The 15944-nt window shown below is 54.2% G+C and overlaps 1 protein-coding gene across 2 annotated transcripts in view; it reads right to left on the bottom strand.

The window, feature by feature from the left end:
• Positions 1 to 13007, bottom strand: part of HIP1R (huntingtin interacting protein 1 related) — a 29296-nt gene extending 16289 nt beyond the window's left edge. For both annotated transcript variants that reach the window (XR_010749380.1, XM_066371069.1), the window contains exon 1: positions 12789 to 13007. Coding sequence is in view for 1 of the 2 variants with exons in the window: in XM_066371069.1 (XP_066227166.1) it covers positions 12789 to 12881 (93 nt within the window). In the remaining variant the exon portion in view is untranslated. The remainder of the gene's footprint in view (positions 1 to 12788) is intronic.
• Positions 13008 to 15944: the final 2937 nt, after the last annotated feature.

Genomic DNA, 15944 nt, shown 5'->3' with positions numbered 1-15944 from the left:
AGCTGCGTGTTTACCCCGCAGCTGGGACCTGAGCCCAGGTCACCACCCTGTCTAACAGGAAGCACGTGGACTTGGAGGGAGAAGGGACAGGACAGAGGGAGCCCAGGGGCAGTGCTGGCACCTTCTCTCTATGGCAGCAGACGGTGTGCTCCCACCTCTGGCATCTGAACCAGTCACTGCCCCTGCCGGCAAGGAGGCGACGCGCTCCTTTTCGGTGTATTATGAGCAGACTTGGAGCCTGCTCAGAGACTTCCTGTGAGGAGAGCAGCCCCATGGGAGCGAAGGTGGCCCTTCTGATGCAACACCAGCCCCAGGAGCTGCTGGAGCTGGGGGCTGGGCGGGGGTGACCTCCTTTCACACACATCACCCATTGTGGCCTGGCTCAGGGGTGAGGGCAGTGCTGGGACTGCGACCACACACACACCGGGCTGCGCTCCAGCCTCGAGGATGGCCTGGGGGAGCAGCTCTCGCCTCATGGTACCAGGGTCCTGGGAGGACAGGCAGGCTCTGGCTTCTCTGATTGTTAAAGCCGCAGCAAGCCGCGCCCGGAAGGCTCCCTGGGCCATCAGCTGTGTTTGCCGGGCCTCTGCCAACAGCCTCCCCAGCCCTCCCTCTACACCTGCCCTCCCTAAAGAAGCATCACTGAGCAGCAGCCTGAGAGGGGCCGTGCCCACCTCTGCTTCCGCCCACGTGAAGATCACAGCCACTCAGGCAGAACTGTGTCCACAACAGTGGTCATGACGATGACAGACAACCAGCCTACCCTGTGCCAGGCATGGGCAACAGGCCCCCAGCAACAACCCTGGGAAAGTAAGTGGTCATGAGCCCATTTCCCTGATGGGAAAACTGCAGCACGGAAGTTCAATATCTCATCTGTACAGTAAGGGCAAAGGCAGGTCTGGCTGATGGCAGGTTCTGTGTCCCTAACAATTCTGCACTCTGGCTCCCTGGGCACCTCCTTCCGGTAAAGGTCCAATGCTGGGGGGGGCCCCTCCGCCAGCAGCAAGTAGCTGCCAGCTCATAAGCCAGGAGTGTCCTGTCTCCGGGGGCGTGTAACCCCATCCGCCAGCTGCCTTGACACCTGAGCTGGCTCTTCTGACAACTGCCACCTGGTCCAGAGATTCCAGGCATGAGCGTAGTTGAAAGCCACCGTGCAGAGCAGGCTGCTGGGGAGGAGGCTGAGGACCATGGACCATGGACCACTACAGAACCGGCGTCAGAGCAAGTGCTCTCCTCCCCAGGTCACAAGACAACCCCAGGAGGGGCTACGTGTGAACTCCGCTCCCTCCCGGAGGCCTCCCCCTCTCTCCTCCAGGCCACCAGCTGGAGCTCCAAAGCACAGCCCCACCGAGTAGAGTGGGCTGGCAGGGGCCCATCAGGGGAGGGGAGGGAGGGCTGCCCTGTCCTGCCGCAAGGAGGAGCCAACTGCCCAGCTGAGTCCAAGGTTAAGATTAGACATCCCCACCTCCCGTCCTCTCCCTTAGGTCACTGGGAGGCTTTTACTTTATCACAGCCCAAATATATAATAAGCACCCTCTCATTGTAGGACCCTGTGTCCCCTACCCCTACCCCTTTTGGGTCTCTGCTCACTTTGTCACCTTCCTGATGCCACCCTACTTAAACCTCCTGATTGACGCTTCTCCGTGTACTCAGCACCATCTGACACAATGTTTTCCTTGTGTGCCTACTGCACCCACCCTAACGTCAGCACCGTTAGGGCGGGCCTGCCTGTCCGGTCGCTGCTGCGCTCCCAGCCCCTAACAGTGCCTGGCAAACAGAGATTTCCAAATGCACGGCACCGTCTGCCAGGCCTCCCCCGACCTCCAGTTCTGCCTGCCCCGGCGCTGGCTGCAGGAACAGGGTTCCTCCCAGCGGGAACACGGCCCCGTTGTGTGCAGGCGCAGATGTGAGGGTCGGGAAGCTCACAAGGAGGCTCAGTGCTCACACAGAGGGAGTCTGTGGGTACCTCACAGGGCCTCGATTTTCCTACCAGAAGCAGCAGCCAAGCCCCGTCCCAGGGGGGACATCAAGTCCTGGGGACGCCCGTCCCCTCCCCAGCCCATGCTGTTGGTCTGCCCCTGCATGGGCCGCAGAGACGGGGCGTGCATCGGGGCTCTCGTAAAGCCGGACTCCATGCTGGGCGGTGAAGACACAGCTCAGCGCCTGGGCTGCCGGCTTTGACCAAGGCAGCTCCATCACTGTCACAGAGCATGCATCAGAGCATGCAGCAGACATGCATCCCCATGTCAGCCCGGGGACGGCTATGGGGAAGCCAAAGGAGAAGGGGGAGCCCAAGACGACTGTAGCTCTCTTGAGCTCTCGTGCCCGGGGAAACACTTCCTCCCTCTGCCCTGGCACAGCCACGGGTCCGAGCTGCCGCAGCCCTGACAACAGCACGTCAAATCCCACCCAGCTGCAGATGGGACCGACTGCCATGGAGAGAACTGTCTTCCAAGGAGACACAAGCTGAGCAGAATTAACTGGTTAGGGCCTCATGTCAGGATGGAAAGCCCTGTGCTGGAGAGTAGGGTCCTGGGTGGCAGGGAGAGCAGGTGGCCACTGCCCTGGGGATTGGTCAGCGTCTCCGGGTCCCGGGGAGAAAGGGAGCAGCTCCCACTCTGTCTCTGCATGGTGGGGACAGGGGCAATGCGGCTCTCCCACTCTTGAACAGAGGCAGGAAGCAGGACAGCAGTACTGGTGGGCCGGAGGCTTTGGAAGGGAACAAGAGGGTCTGCAAAGGCGGCAGAGGAGTGCTTCCTAGACCCCAAGGGCAGTTACTGAACAGTTTCCTGGGCATTCAGACCACACCACTCCTCTGTGCTGGAAAAACCCGACAAGTCCACAACCCAGGCCCGGCCAGCCGCCTGACCTGGAACTCTCCAAGTCTGCACCTCCCTCCGCCCAGTGCCCAACGGTGAGGGTTCTGATTTCCCAGAAGCAGAGGTACGGACAGGCTGGGGCAGCTAGGGGGGCGAGGAGGCTCCAGCATGCTCTGGAGACAGAGTCAGAATGGCCGGCACCCCACAGCTTATAAACGGTGTGTTTCACACCACAGGTCTTGTTAACCTAAGTGACTTTTATCTAGCTCAGCCATGTGCCAGGCATGTTGCTGAGCACTCACAGCTATTGTTTAATCTCCTAAGCAACCCTGGAAGCAGAGGATGAGGACATATGAGGAAATCGAGGCTTAAGGACATTAGCCACTTGCCCAAAGTCACAAGTGCTCATGCCCTGCCTTGCGCTATTCTAAGCACTTCGCCCATATGGACTGACCTTCGCACAATCCTATCAACTATGATGAGGAAACTGCAGCACAGGCCACCTGTCTCTGGTGACTGTCCTCTCAGCCCCTGCACGGCTTCTCAGAGGTTCAAGGCAGGGGCAGAGGGAGCAGACATCCTTCTCTGGCCCACCACCAGAGCCCAGCCCCCGATGACCTGCCAAGGCTCCCCAAGGACCTGGCCCAACTGCAGTCAGGACTCCTTCAAATCATGGTGATAACAGCATCAGTGATGTCAGGAAGCGCCCCACCCCTGTGTGCCAGGGCACAGGACCCTGGGCCTCACCTCAGCTCGCTCCAGCCCCTTCCTGGGTGGCTTCTGTCCCACAGCCAGGGCGGGGACATCCTGGGAAGGCCTCTTACAAGGGCCATTTTGGGCCATACTTGCCCTAGCTTCCAGGAACAATCTCGTCCTTGTTTGTCTAATAAAAACCCTATCTGGTGCCAGCAGCAGCCCAGGGAGTCAACCCCGAGGAGACAGTCCCAGGACCAGGTGGGACAGAGCTGCAGTGGCATTTGTCCCTGGACAGGCCATGCACAGGGACACACCAGGAAGCATCCCAGTGGTGCTGGCTCAGGAGACAGGAGACCTGGTGGAGCAACTGGAGCCATAGCCAGGAGGCTCGGCCCTGGTGTGGACTCAAGGCGCGGACACTGTCCGGAAAGCCAGAGAATGAAGCAGGAAGCGCCAGGAATTTCAGGAAGAGCCACACACGGTCAGGTGGGTAGCAGCGAGGGACAGTCACTGAGAGGGGACACAAGCATCTCACGGCTCCTCAGACCTTCACGCAGCCATACTGTCCTGGAAACCCACAGTTTCAGCAAGGGGTTAGTGCTGAGGGACTAGACGTGGCAGCCCTGACCGTTCCTGGGGAGAGCTGACATCCTCTATCTAGCCCAGTGGTCCCCAACCTTTTTTGGGCCACGGACCGGTTTAATGTCAGAAAATATTTTCACAGACCGGCCTTTAGGGTGGGACGGATAAATGCACAAAATAAAATTATGCAACCAGCGTAAAAACTGTGGTATTTTTAAATATAATTGTCGAACTTATGAGACAAGCATCAAGAGTGAGTCTTGGACAGATGTAACAGAGGGAATCTGGTCATTTTTTAAAATAAAACATCGTTCAGACTTAAATATAAATAAAACGGAAATAATGTAAGTTATTTATTCTTTCACTGCGGACCGGTACCAAATGGCCCACAGACCGGTACCAGTCTGCGGCCTGGGGGTTTGGGACCACTGATCTAGCCTGTTGGGTGCCAGTCACCACTGGGGAACATGGATCAAGGGAGTCCCCCTCCCCAGGGGCTCACCCGCCTGCCTTCGCTTTAGAAACAGCCCCTTCCCAGACTACAACTTCCCCCACTCCGGAAGCAGGAATTAAAAAAAAATCCTGCCTGACCTGTGGTGCCGCAGTGGCTAAAGTGTCGACCTGGAAATGCTGAGGTCACTGGTTCAAAACCCTGGGCTTGCCTGGTTAAGGCACATATGGGAGTTGATGCTTCCAGCTCCTCCTTCCTTCTCTCTCTCTGTCTCTCTCTTCTCTCTCTCTCCGTCTCTTTCTCTCCCCCTCTCTCTCTCATCTCTAAAAATGAATAAATAAATAAATTTAATTAAAAAAAAATCCTTAGGCTTCCAGAATATAAGCACCCACGCAGCTCAGCTTGTCTGAAACGCCAGTGTTCTGGCCACACGTGACTTCCTTCTGTGCCTCCAACAAGGCAAGCCAGGGCCGCCTCCAGGCCGGGCTGTACTTCTCCCAGCCCCCAGCTCGGGCGCCCAGCTCCAGGCTGAAATGACCCTGGGGGGGGGGGGTCTGCCCCACCCACTCCCACAGAGACAGGATCCTCCTGCTGACTTTCACCCAGGATGTTTATTATCTGAAACCATCTGCTTACCATTTACTCTCTGTCGCATCTGACCCCTGAACAGACATAGCTGGCTTAAGGAATCCTGCCGGTCTCGGTCCCTGCTGTATCTCCAGTCCTCACACCCTGTCCCTGGCTGCCAATAAATCTTTATTAGATAAATAAAAAAGCCAGCTAAAATGAACAAAAGTTCTTTTCAATGTAAGTGCTGTTTAGTTTCCAGACAGCCAGTGCTAATAATGTAACCACTAGAGTTAAATACTAAAGGCAACTATGAAACAATTTCTATTTTTTTTAAAAAATCAACCTTGCCATGAATCAGACTTTAGCCTTCTTGGTGCTGCCATTATGACTCTTTTAACAGTGGCACTTGGCGGGGACAGAAACATCCTTCACAGAACCAGGCACGGGGACTGGCAGAGAGGTGGGTTATTCTGCTTTAGAGTTTCCAGAGTTGTTTGAAGGACAGAGAGATCTCATTCAAATGCTTCTGCCACCTCAAAGGCCATTGATGAAAGCGAACACAGGATTTCTGTAGCTGAGGAGGCGGCTAGGATGTGGTCACATGCAAAGCAGCCAGGCACACCGGCCCTAAGGTCTGCAGCCCCAGTGATTTCTGCAGCTGGGAAGGCAGTGGAGCGGTGCTGGTACCCAGGCTTCAACTACCATTTCTCTTCATTCACAGCCAACCCACAGTCAGTTCCAGACTCTCAATTATGAAACCATGGGGGAAGCGGGGCACCTGCCCTCCTGGAGGAGTGGTATGAGTCAGGAAGGACCCTTCCACTCACAGGACCACCCAGGCCATTGCAACCTCTGCCCTAGTTCTGCAGGTGACACAGGAGGAGGAAGAGGAGGAGGAGGAAAAGGAGGAGGAAAAGGTGGCACCCTGAATCCCACCTCCAGAATGGACAGGGAGCCAGCCTGGGTGGTTTCATTCCCTGGGTCTTGGTGACATCACTCCACAGACCTGTCTGTCCCACAAGCCAGGGGCCTGAGTCACTCTCTGGCAGGCAAACCTACTGAAGTTTGAGGATTGTGTTTATTTCAGCAAGAGAAAAACAATCCTGCCTCTCCTAAGCTTTTCTACGCAAGTTCAGTGGCCTTTTAGGCCTCACCAAGCAGCAGCATCAAAAAAGGGAGACATGCCCTGGCCGGTTGGCTCAGTGGTAGAGCGTCGGCCCGGCGTGCAGGAGTCCCGGGTTCGATTCCTGGCCAGGGCACACAGGACAAGCGCCCATCTGCTTCTCCACCCCTCCCCCTCTCCTTCCTCTCTGTCTCTCTCTTCCCCTCCCGCAGCCAAGGCTCCACTGGAGCAAAGATGGCCCAGGCGCTGGGGATGGCTCTGTGGCCTCTGCCTCAGGCGCTAGAGTGGTTCTGGTGGTAACAGAGCGACGCCCCGGATGGGCAGAGCATCGCCCCCTGGTGGGCATGCCAGGTGGATCCTGGTTGGGTGCATGCGGGAGTCTGTCTGACTGCCTCCCCATTTCTGGCTTCGGAAAAATACAAAAAAAAAAAAAAAAAGGGAGACGCACATGGAATTCACGCACACTGAGCGTGTCCCCTGAGCCATGTGCGGTGGGTGCTGGGACACAAGGGGAGCCCACATCTCCCTGCCCAAGGATCTTGGGGTCCAGGGGGTAGTGTTTAGGAGGCCCAGAAGGGAAGCGACGCTCTCGTCCAACCTCACATGTGCCCACTTCCATGGTTCAGCGGCAGGGGACACGGAAAGGGTGTGAGAAAGTCATGAGACCCAGGGGGCATGGAAGACCCAGTGGGAGGAAAGCAGCCCACGGCCTCACAGACAAGGCAATACCTGAGTCCTGCCTGAGATCAAGTGGACAAGGGAGAGGGCCTGGCCGACGGGCGGCTCCGCTCTGCGGCCGGTGTCTCAGGTTAGCCGGCTGGGTTTCCCTGTCCCCCTGCCAAGCAGGCCTAGACTCAACTCCAGAGTTTCCACTCTGAGCTGCTGGAACTGAGTGCCCGACTGGGTTTCATTCACAAATGGCCCTGCCTGCCCAGGTGGGGCAAGGTCAGAAGGGCAGTAGTTCTGCCAAGGGAGTCACAGGCTGGCTGCCCCAACTCCCTGGGGCTCCCCCTGGCGTGTCTTCCCAGAGAGCCAGGTCCCTGGATGTGGGCCCTGCTGTCCAGGGGACGGGGACTGGGAGCACCTGCAGGCTCACTCTTTCAGCAAGGGTGGGAGTCTGCCCAGCCCTGGTGCACATCAGCTCCTTCCCCAACAGCCCAGGCCCGCACCAGCCTTGCCATTCCAGGGCACAGGGACAGGACCCAAGGGGGACAGTATTTCTACCTCTCATCCTCCAACCTGTCCTGTGCATGACAGAACAGCTAATGCTGACACAGCGTTTTCCTCCGCACCAGGCGCAGGAAGTCTGTCAATTCTCACGGCTATGATGCAGATGCTACCGTTGGGTCCACTTTGCAGATGGGGAGACTGAGGCACAGTCTTGCTCTTAACTGCTCTGCCACAGCACACGTGTGCCTCCCCCACCTCCTTCACTGAAATGAAAACTCTTGGAAGGGACAAGAAAGATCTTTCTCTTCCTGTAGCACACCCCAAGGCACCAGGAACAAGCCAACAGACACACAGTAAATGGGCCTCATGAGCATATCATGGCACAAATGAGCATCAAAGATGGGAAGAGGGGGCCCTGGCCAGCTGGTTCAGTGGTAGAGCATCGGCCTGGTGTGCGGGAGTCCCGGGTTCGATTCCCAGCCAGGGCACACAGGAGAAGTGCCCATCTGCTTCTCCACCCCTCCACTCCTCCTTCCTCTCTGTCTCTCTCTTCCCCTCCTGCAGCCAAAGCTCCATTGGAGCAAAAGATGGCCCGGGCACTGAGGATGGCTCTGTGGCCTCTGCCTCAGGTGCTAGAATGGCTCTGGTTACAACAGAGTGACGCCCCAGATGGGCAGAGCATCACCCCCTGGTGGGCATGCTGGGTGGATCCCGGTCAGGCACATGTAGGAGTCTGTCTGACTGTCTCCCCATTTCCAACTTCAGAAAAATACAAAAAAAAAAAAAAAAAAGATGGGAAGGACAAGCAACTCCATCCCCAACCCCAACCCCAACTGGACCTGATGGGGGGGTTAGGGGGTGCCTGGCAGCTTCAGAGTCAGGAAGTCACCAAGAGGGCAGTTCCAGGTGGAAGGGCTCACCACCCCCGACCCACCCCAGCTGGCGGACCTCAGTGGAAGTCAGGGCAGCTGGAGCAGGTCACATGCAGCTTCGGAGGCAGTGTCCTAGGTGGCTCTGAGTCTGGCTCTTGCTCGCCTTTTCAGGAAGGGGCCTCGGCTGACCTCCATTCTTCAGCCACTCAGTCTGTCCCAGGGGCTGGGTGCCATGCCTGCACCATGGGGACACAGCGGGGAGGAGACAGACCTGCCCCCGCCCCCATGTGAGCGGCAGAATGGAGCTGGGCTGTCTTGGCTGTCCACTACAAGGTTTAGATTTCTTCTCAAACTCAGAACCTTTTTGGTAAACATTTAAATGAGGCCCAGAAAGGGGCTAGTGACTTAGACTGTTTCAACACTACAGTGTCTGTAAGGGATCGTGAAGACACAAGGGTGGGCGTGTGTAAGCCTACCTGCCCGTCAAAGGAGACTCCATGGAGGGGGTGAGCAATGGGCACGTGTGGGAAAAGTCCAGGCAGAGGCCCAGCATGTGTAAAATGTGGGATTCTGAAAGTACTCCATGCCTGGGGACCGCTATCCAACCAAAAACTCAAGTTCCTAAACACTCATCTGTGTCTTGTGGTCTGCCTTTAATAATGAGATTCTAAAGAATTCCTGGCAGAGAATTCTTTTTTTAAAAAAGCAAAACAAAATAAAATAAAAAACAATGCCCTGGACTCCAGCCCGGACAGAATCACTCCACATCTCAGGCAGCTGGCGCCCAGGCAGTGACAGTTTTTAAAGCCCCCCAGGTGAATCTCACACAGTGCTGGCCACCCTGGCCACGGGTGGCTACTGCACACCTGAGCATGTGAGCCCAAACAGAGACATGCTGAGGGTCAGATGCACACAGATTTTGAGGACTTAGGAGGAGAAAAAAAGGTAAAAGATTACACTCATAACTTTTATAGTTGAAATGGTTACATTTGGAGACACTGGGCCAAAGAAAAGATACAGTTAAAAGGACTTGCACATGTTTCTATTTATTTCTTAATGTGGCTACTAGGAAATGGGAAGTCCTACCTGGGTTTGTACTCTGTTTCTATTGGACAGGGTGGAGAAGTCCTGAGTGTCCTGCTCATCCTCACCAACCTGGAGAGGCAGAGCGTGAACTCTGCTCCAGGCGGTCCCTCTCTCCCCTCTCTCCCCTCCCTCCCCACCCTCCCACCTGGGCTGCTCACTGCGCCACACAAGCCTTGGCACACTCCCTTTAGGCCCCGTTCTCGGACTGACCGGATGGGAAGCTTTTGGGCTTTACGTCCATATCCCACAGGGGAAACTGAGGCTCAGAGCAGCAAAAGGACACACAGCTAAGGAAAGAGCAAGGCTGTCGAGTCCTCATCCGCCACAGACTTCAAAGGTGGACCTCCTTGCCACTAAAGGTCTGAAATAGTTGTGAAACTTTAAAGCTTTTTCAGGGGGCGGGGAAGGAAAGGAGGAAGGCGGCAGGCGGACAGTCCGTAGTGCACTCTGCTACCTCTTCTGTGTTCTGTCTGCGTTAGTCACCTATCGCTGCTGTAACAAATCACCACAAACCCAGCTGCTTAAAGCAACATGTATCATCTTACAGTTTTGGAGGTCAGCAGTCCAGAATGGGTCTCAGGGATCTAAGGTCAAGGCACCAGCAGGGGTGCAACTCTTTCTAAAGGTTCTGCAGGAGAATCCACTTCCTGCCTTTTCCTGCATCCAGGGGATGCCAAGTTCCTCTGCTGCGGCCCCTTCCTCCATCATCAAGAGCAGCCATCAAACCACTCTGCTGGCCGGATCCACATTGAAAGGCTCCGCAATTACTCTGAGCTCACCTGGCTGACTCAGGCTATTATCTCCATTTTCAGGTCAGCTGATGAGCATTTTGTTAGCAAGAACTAACGTAATGCCTTCACAGGTTCCAGGAAGTAGGATGTGTGCATCTCTGAGGGGCCCAGCTGACCACCCCCTATCTCTCTATACCTTAAAACAGCCCTACAAGGTGATGGAGTTATCCCCAATTTTACACACAAAGAAACAGGGTCGGAGTTAAGCAACCGGCCCAGGGACACAGACAAACCCCAGGTCTACCTGCCCACAAGAATTTTCTGTGCTACCACGCCATCTTGTCCACGGTTCAGGCAAGTGTGGCTGTGGTATTCTGTATTCAGAATACAACAACAACAAAACCCTGTACTATTTTCTCACATTGATTTTGAAAAGGGATTTTATCACCAAAGCAACTGAAGTCATGGGGAAGAACAGACCAACTTTCTGGACTCTCCCCCTAGGATTACAAACACACACACACACACACACAGCAACCACAAGTGCCAGGCACCTTCCCTGAACACTCCAGACTGCAACAGGAAGTAACCTTTGTACAACAGGGAGTGTGGCCGGTCAAGAAAGCTAATATGTTAGCATCTTTCCTGTTCCTGACCCAGGAGCCCACGAGGACAGGTGAGGCTGGTGGAGTGTAAGGATGTAAATTCTAAGGAAGCCAGAGTGCTCCTCACAGGGCTCTGCAGCCACTGTGAAGACATAGGCAGTGTATTCCAAAGGGAAGGGGCACCTGTGAATCGGACGTGCTATTTTGTGCCTACAGGAGACATATCCGCAGCAACCTCAGTTCTCCGGGTCCCTTCTGCCAATGGGGCCTGGCTGGCAGCTCACTAGATATTTCTGGGAACGAGCTAATTAAATATTAACCATGCACAAAACCTTATTCCTATATCCCTCAGTCAGCCACTCTGAAAACAAGCAAAGCCAGACACTGGACCCAAACTCTATCTTTCCAGAAAAAAATAATAATAAGGCCTGGGAATGGGTAAATGCTATTTTCACCCATTAGAAAGTTACTCATTGTAATAACACCCTCCACCCCTGAGAAAAACCCAACAAGCAAAAACAAACAAAACACCTCCCTTACCAAACCACCAAAATGCATAGACCGATACCAGAGATTCCTTCTCTTAGACAACAGTAAAGAAGGTCACCGTTGACTTAAAATAACTCCAGAGTTAAATCAATGAACTTGGCTCTTTTAAAGGCCATCTCTACGGAGAGATTAGACCTCTTTAGACCGCCTCAAAAGCAAGGGGGGTAAAAAAAAATTAGTGAATGAATAAAGCTTCTGACAGCACCCAGATTTTCACTGCCAATTAAATTTCTCCCCATCCTTCCCCAAGTTCCTGACAAAATCGACTCTGTATTAATGACTTTAAATGCCACCTTTGTTTTTATGATGGGCTATCTGGGTTGGAAAAAAAAAAAAAAAGCACCAGAGGCCAGAGGATGATGATCACAAGGATAAATTAATTTGTGGCCAGGTTAGTTCAAGCACTTGGCTTTCCACGAAGCTTTGAAGTCCCAAGGTTTCATTACCGTTTTCATTGTTAATCACAAGCACAAAGGTTGAAGGTTCCCCTTGAGTTTTTATTTCAAAAGCAACCACAAGACACTGACTGCTCACTGCAGGGAGAGGTGGGAAGGAACCTGCTAATGGCAGCCACGAATGTCACCATCCAGCTTCAGACAGGGGTGGGAGGGGTTCTTTCAGCTTCCTTTATTTCGAAAGTAAGGTGGTTGTCCCCCCCACCCCACCCCACCCCCGGCGATTTCAGCCTTGGCTGACTTCTTTCAGCAAATAAACAAGTGTGCTCATCCCTCCCCCAGGCCTAAGAACACCTCAGTGTTTGCAAAAATGAAAAATAATTTTAGAAAAAAGGAACAGAAAAAAAAACAAGCGGCACCGCCACGCCGGCACCGCGCGTTCTGTGCAGGAACACATGTGCCAATCCACACACCCGCGCCATTGTTTCATGATTAAAATAACCTTCCCGGGATGTGGATGCGGGCGCGTGGGAAGCGCAGGAAGGGGGCCACGGAAGTTTCCGTCTGCCAGGCGCCGGTGTTTATTTAATAAGGGGGTGTGAGCCTAGTTCTGTGTGGGCCAGCGCTCGGGCAAACAAGTCTGGCTGCATACGTGAAACTTTTCGCCCAGCAGGTAATAAGATATTGCACGGCCCTAGGAAGCAGCTCGGAGGCCAAGGAAACAAGGGGGTTTCCTTCAAGGAAATGCATTGCTTCCCCGACGTAGGGGCATTTCTTTTCCCCCCCTAAGGCGTGGAGCAAAGGAGCCGGGGCTAGTCCGCAGGAGCCGGGGAGGGGCACGGCCACGGCCGGGAAAGCCCGGTGGGCCCCGCGCGCACCTTGACCCCGCCCGGGCCCCGCCGCCTCCCGGGCTCCGGTCCCCGCGGCCCCCCGCGCCCGCCGCACTTCGGCCCCGGAGCGCCGGCCGCGCGCTTCCGGTTCACCTGCGCGCGGGGCGGCTCCGGCGGCACAGGCCGGGGAGCGAGGCGGCGAGGAGCGTCCCCGGCGCCCCGGATGCGGTCGCAGGCCGGGACCTAGGAGATGCGCGTGAGGGGACAGGGGAGAGGGCGCCGCCCGCCCGCCACGGCCCCGCCGCTCGCCTGGGTCTTGTCGAACTGCTCGCGCTCGGCCTCCAGGCTGTGGCCCGGCCTGCGGCTCAGCACCCGCGCCGGCACGTTCTTGATGCTGTTCATCCTTCCGGCACTTGCTATCCCCGCCTGGCTCCGCGCAAATGAACACGACCGGACCGGCCGCCCGAGCCTAGGCACAACGAGGCCGCGGCGCCCCGCCCGCCGCCGCCGCCGGCGGCTCCGGCCCCGCCCCCGAGCTCGCCCCGCCCACGCCCCACGCCACGCCCACGCCCGGCGGGCTCTGGCCAAGGTCCCCAGCCCTTCCACGCTCCCTCCATCGCTCCCTGAGCCGTCCCTCCGCCCTCCTTCCTCCTCCCCGTGGGAACTCACGCCAATTCCCTTCTCCCACACACACACACACTCCACCATCGCGGACTCACTGAGTCCCGTCTACACCAGCCCCGGATCTGGTTCAATGGAGAAAACTTGGCCTCAATGAATCCGACCAATGGAAGCACAACTAGACAATCCTCCCCCCCGCCCCGCCCCCGTTTCACTCGCATATTAATTTGTGTCACAATGCGGGACAATTAAGCGGCCCCTTCTTTGTGCATCTTTAACATGACGGCAGCAGTTACCCACGCGGGGCTGGGGGGTTCGTTTTTGGAGACTGTGGGTTCCGTGTGAGGTCTCCTTGCTGGGGCCGAGGAACAGGTTGGGGACCCAAGAGGCAAGATGAATCCGCAAGACATAGCCGCTGAGACATCAACGTGCATCGAAGAGATGCCACGGGACGTGGCCAGGAACTTGTAAAAAAACATTGTTCTTATTGGTTTTGCTTTTTAAGTTATCTGTCACAAGGCTGAGGTTAACAAGAAAGAAATCACAGTTTTTCCTAGTGTGTGCTCTCGAATGGTTTTTTTGTTTGCTCTCAACTTTCCTATCCGAATATAGGTGTGAGATTACCTAATAGGGCTACTAAGGACTGCCCTTGAAGAGGAAAAGGGGGTCTCCATAACCTTGACTGTTGCCTCTCCGCACCCTTTCTGGAACCTGGATGACCCTCACTACCCAGAGCAGAGGCTGGGTACCTGAAAATTGTATTTGACAAGGCTCTCCTCATTCCACTAGAGAAAAACCAAGTTTATCTCATCCCAATCACTGGAAGGTTCCTTTACCAGAATAACAATAAAACGACAATAGCTAATAGTTATTGAATGCTTAGTATTTGCTAAGGCCCTGGGCTAAACCCTTTACACATATTACCTTGTTTTTAATCCACAGCACCCCAGTCAATAGCTGCGGTGAAATCCAGACCCGCATCCAGGGGCTGCTGGCTCCACACTAGCTGTTGCTCAGACTCCTGTTCCACATCAAACAAAAGCAGTTCTCCAATGAACTTCACACTTGACACAGCATTTCTCTTAAACCGAGCAACAACCCTCTGGGTCTAGAACATCTGCCATAGTGGCTAACATTAGCAACCAACTACCACACTTTTTTAATAATAGAGAGTTTATTACTACCAGACTGCTTGTGACTGGTTTAAAACCTTACTGGGGGCGGGGGGAGTGTATTACGGTGTTAAACATTGTGTTGAGTATTTGTTGGGATCCCAGGGCACTTGGCTAAAGCATCTCTAATGAATTCTAATTTGTCTGCTTGTAGGTCAGATTTTCAGCTACTGCAGGGCCATGACCACTGTCTTACTAGTTTTATACCCTTGGTGCCTGGCACATAGCAATGTTCAAAATGCATGTGAAATGAAGGGTTGAAAAGAGAGTAAATAACGCCCCGTAACTTGCTACACTCCGACATTTGGCTCGGTTTTATGGAAGAGCATTCCTGTGAACACAAGCTTCCACACTCTTGGTTTGTCCAAGTTCATCTCCCAAAACATCTTCAGGGAGTGCTGGCCCTGCAGCTGAGGGGGCTGGGATTCTCCCTATCATCAGAATCAGGCTGCCATTCTGGTGTACCTCCAGGGTATTACAAAGGCAAAATATTTGGAATATGAACTAGACCTTGTTTCCAGGAAAATCCAAGAAGTTAAACAGTGGAGTTGACATCATTGCTTGTTAAAATGTCAGTGCTAGCACGGTAACCCCCACACTACCTCACTGATGCGCGAGACCCCAGCCTCTCCATCCTGCTTCACTTGTGCCGTCCTGGTCCACCTGGCCCCAAAATGTCACACTCCTTCCACTTCTGGGCCTTTGAACAGACTGTCTGGAATGCTCTTCCTCGTTTGCCTACTCATCTTCCACCTCTTAGTTCAGATGGCACCTCCTCAGGGAAGCGTTCTCAGAACCCTCCACCCTTGCCCTCTGCCCCGGTTACTTGCTGTCGCAGTGCTCAACTTGATTTCATAGCGCTTAACCAGTTTTTCACCTCTCTGTGATTATCTGATGAAGGTCTGTCTCCCCCACTAGACTGTAGGTAAGCATCAAGTCTGCTTTGCTCAGTGTTGTGTCTCCTCCAGTGGCCAGCAAAGCAGGACCTGCTGTGTGCTCAAGTGATTCTTTTCCTCTTTTTGTTGGCTCTCCTAAGTGTGCATTTGGCTGAGGACCCAACATCATCCTTACAAGGACTGATTAATGTCTCTTCATTTGATAAACTCTCTCAGAGGCCATCCTGGTTTTTAACCTCCCCTGTCAGCTGTGGTCCAGATTAATATGTCTGGTTTCTCAAGCTGGTCTTATCACTCTGTTCTCCATCCCTTATGAAGTCATTGCAAAGAGTATTCTGTGTAAGGCCTAGCACGATGACCCTTCCTGAAATGGGATGCTAACAAAATCATTCTCAAATGGCTCGAGAGAAACTAAGGTGCACTGCATCGAAACCACCATGCAGCTACAGGTATCTCAACAGAGGGAAGAAAAACTTCAGGTCGGGACCACAGAGGAAAACTCCAGAACCAAGTAGCCACAGTAGACAAGGTTTCACACCCTCAGTCATATTCCTGAAGTGAACCAACCTCACCCCACTGAGCCTCACAATTCCATGCATTCTATTAGCACTCTTTAGGCATAAACTGTTTTTAGTGTTTATGTATTAATTCAGAGTTTTTCTTTTGGGGTATTTCTATTTGTTGAAAAGACCTGTTCACACAAATTCTAAGAATACCCTCTTACCAGTCTCTTCTGGTGGCTGAGATAATTTCTGGCAGGCAAATTATATTACAGC

The sequence above is a fragment of the Saccopteryx leptura genome, chromosome 2, assembly GCF_036850995.1.
Source record: "Saccopteryx leptura isolate mSacLep1 chromosome 2, mSacLep1_pri_phased_curated, whole genome shotgun sequence".
Lineage (NCBI taxonomy): Eukaryota > Metazoa > Chordata > Mammalia > Chiroptera > Emballonuridae > Saccopteryx > Saccopteryx leptura.
The sequence above is the reverse complement of the archived record's forward strand: the minus strand, read 5'-3'. Positions and strand labels throughout refer to the sequence as shown.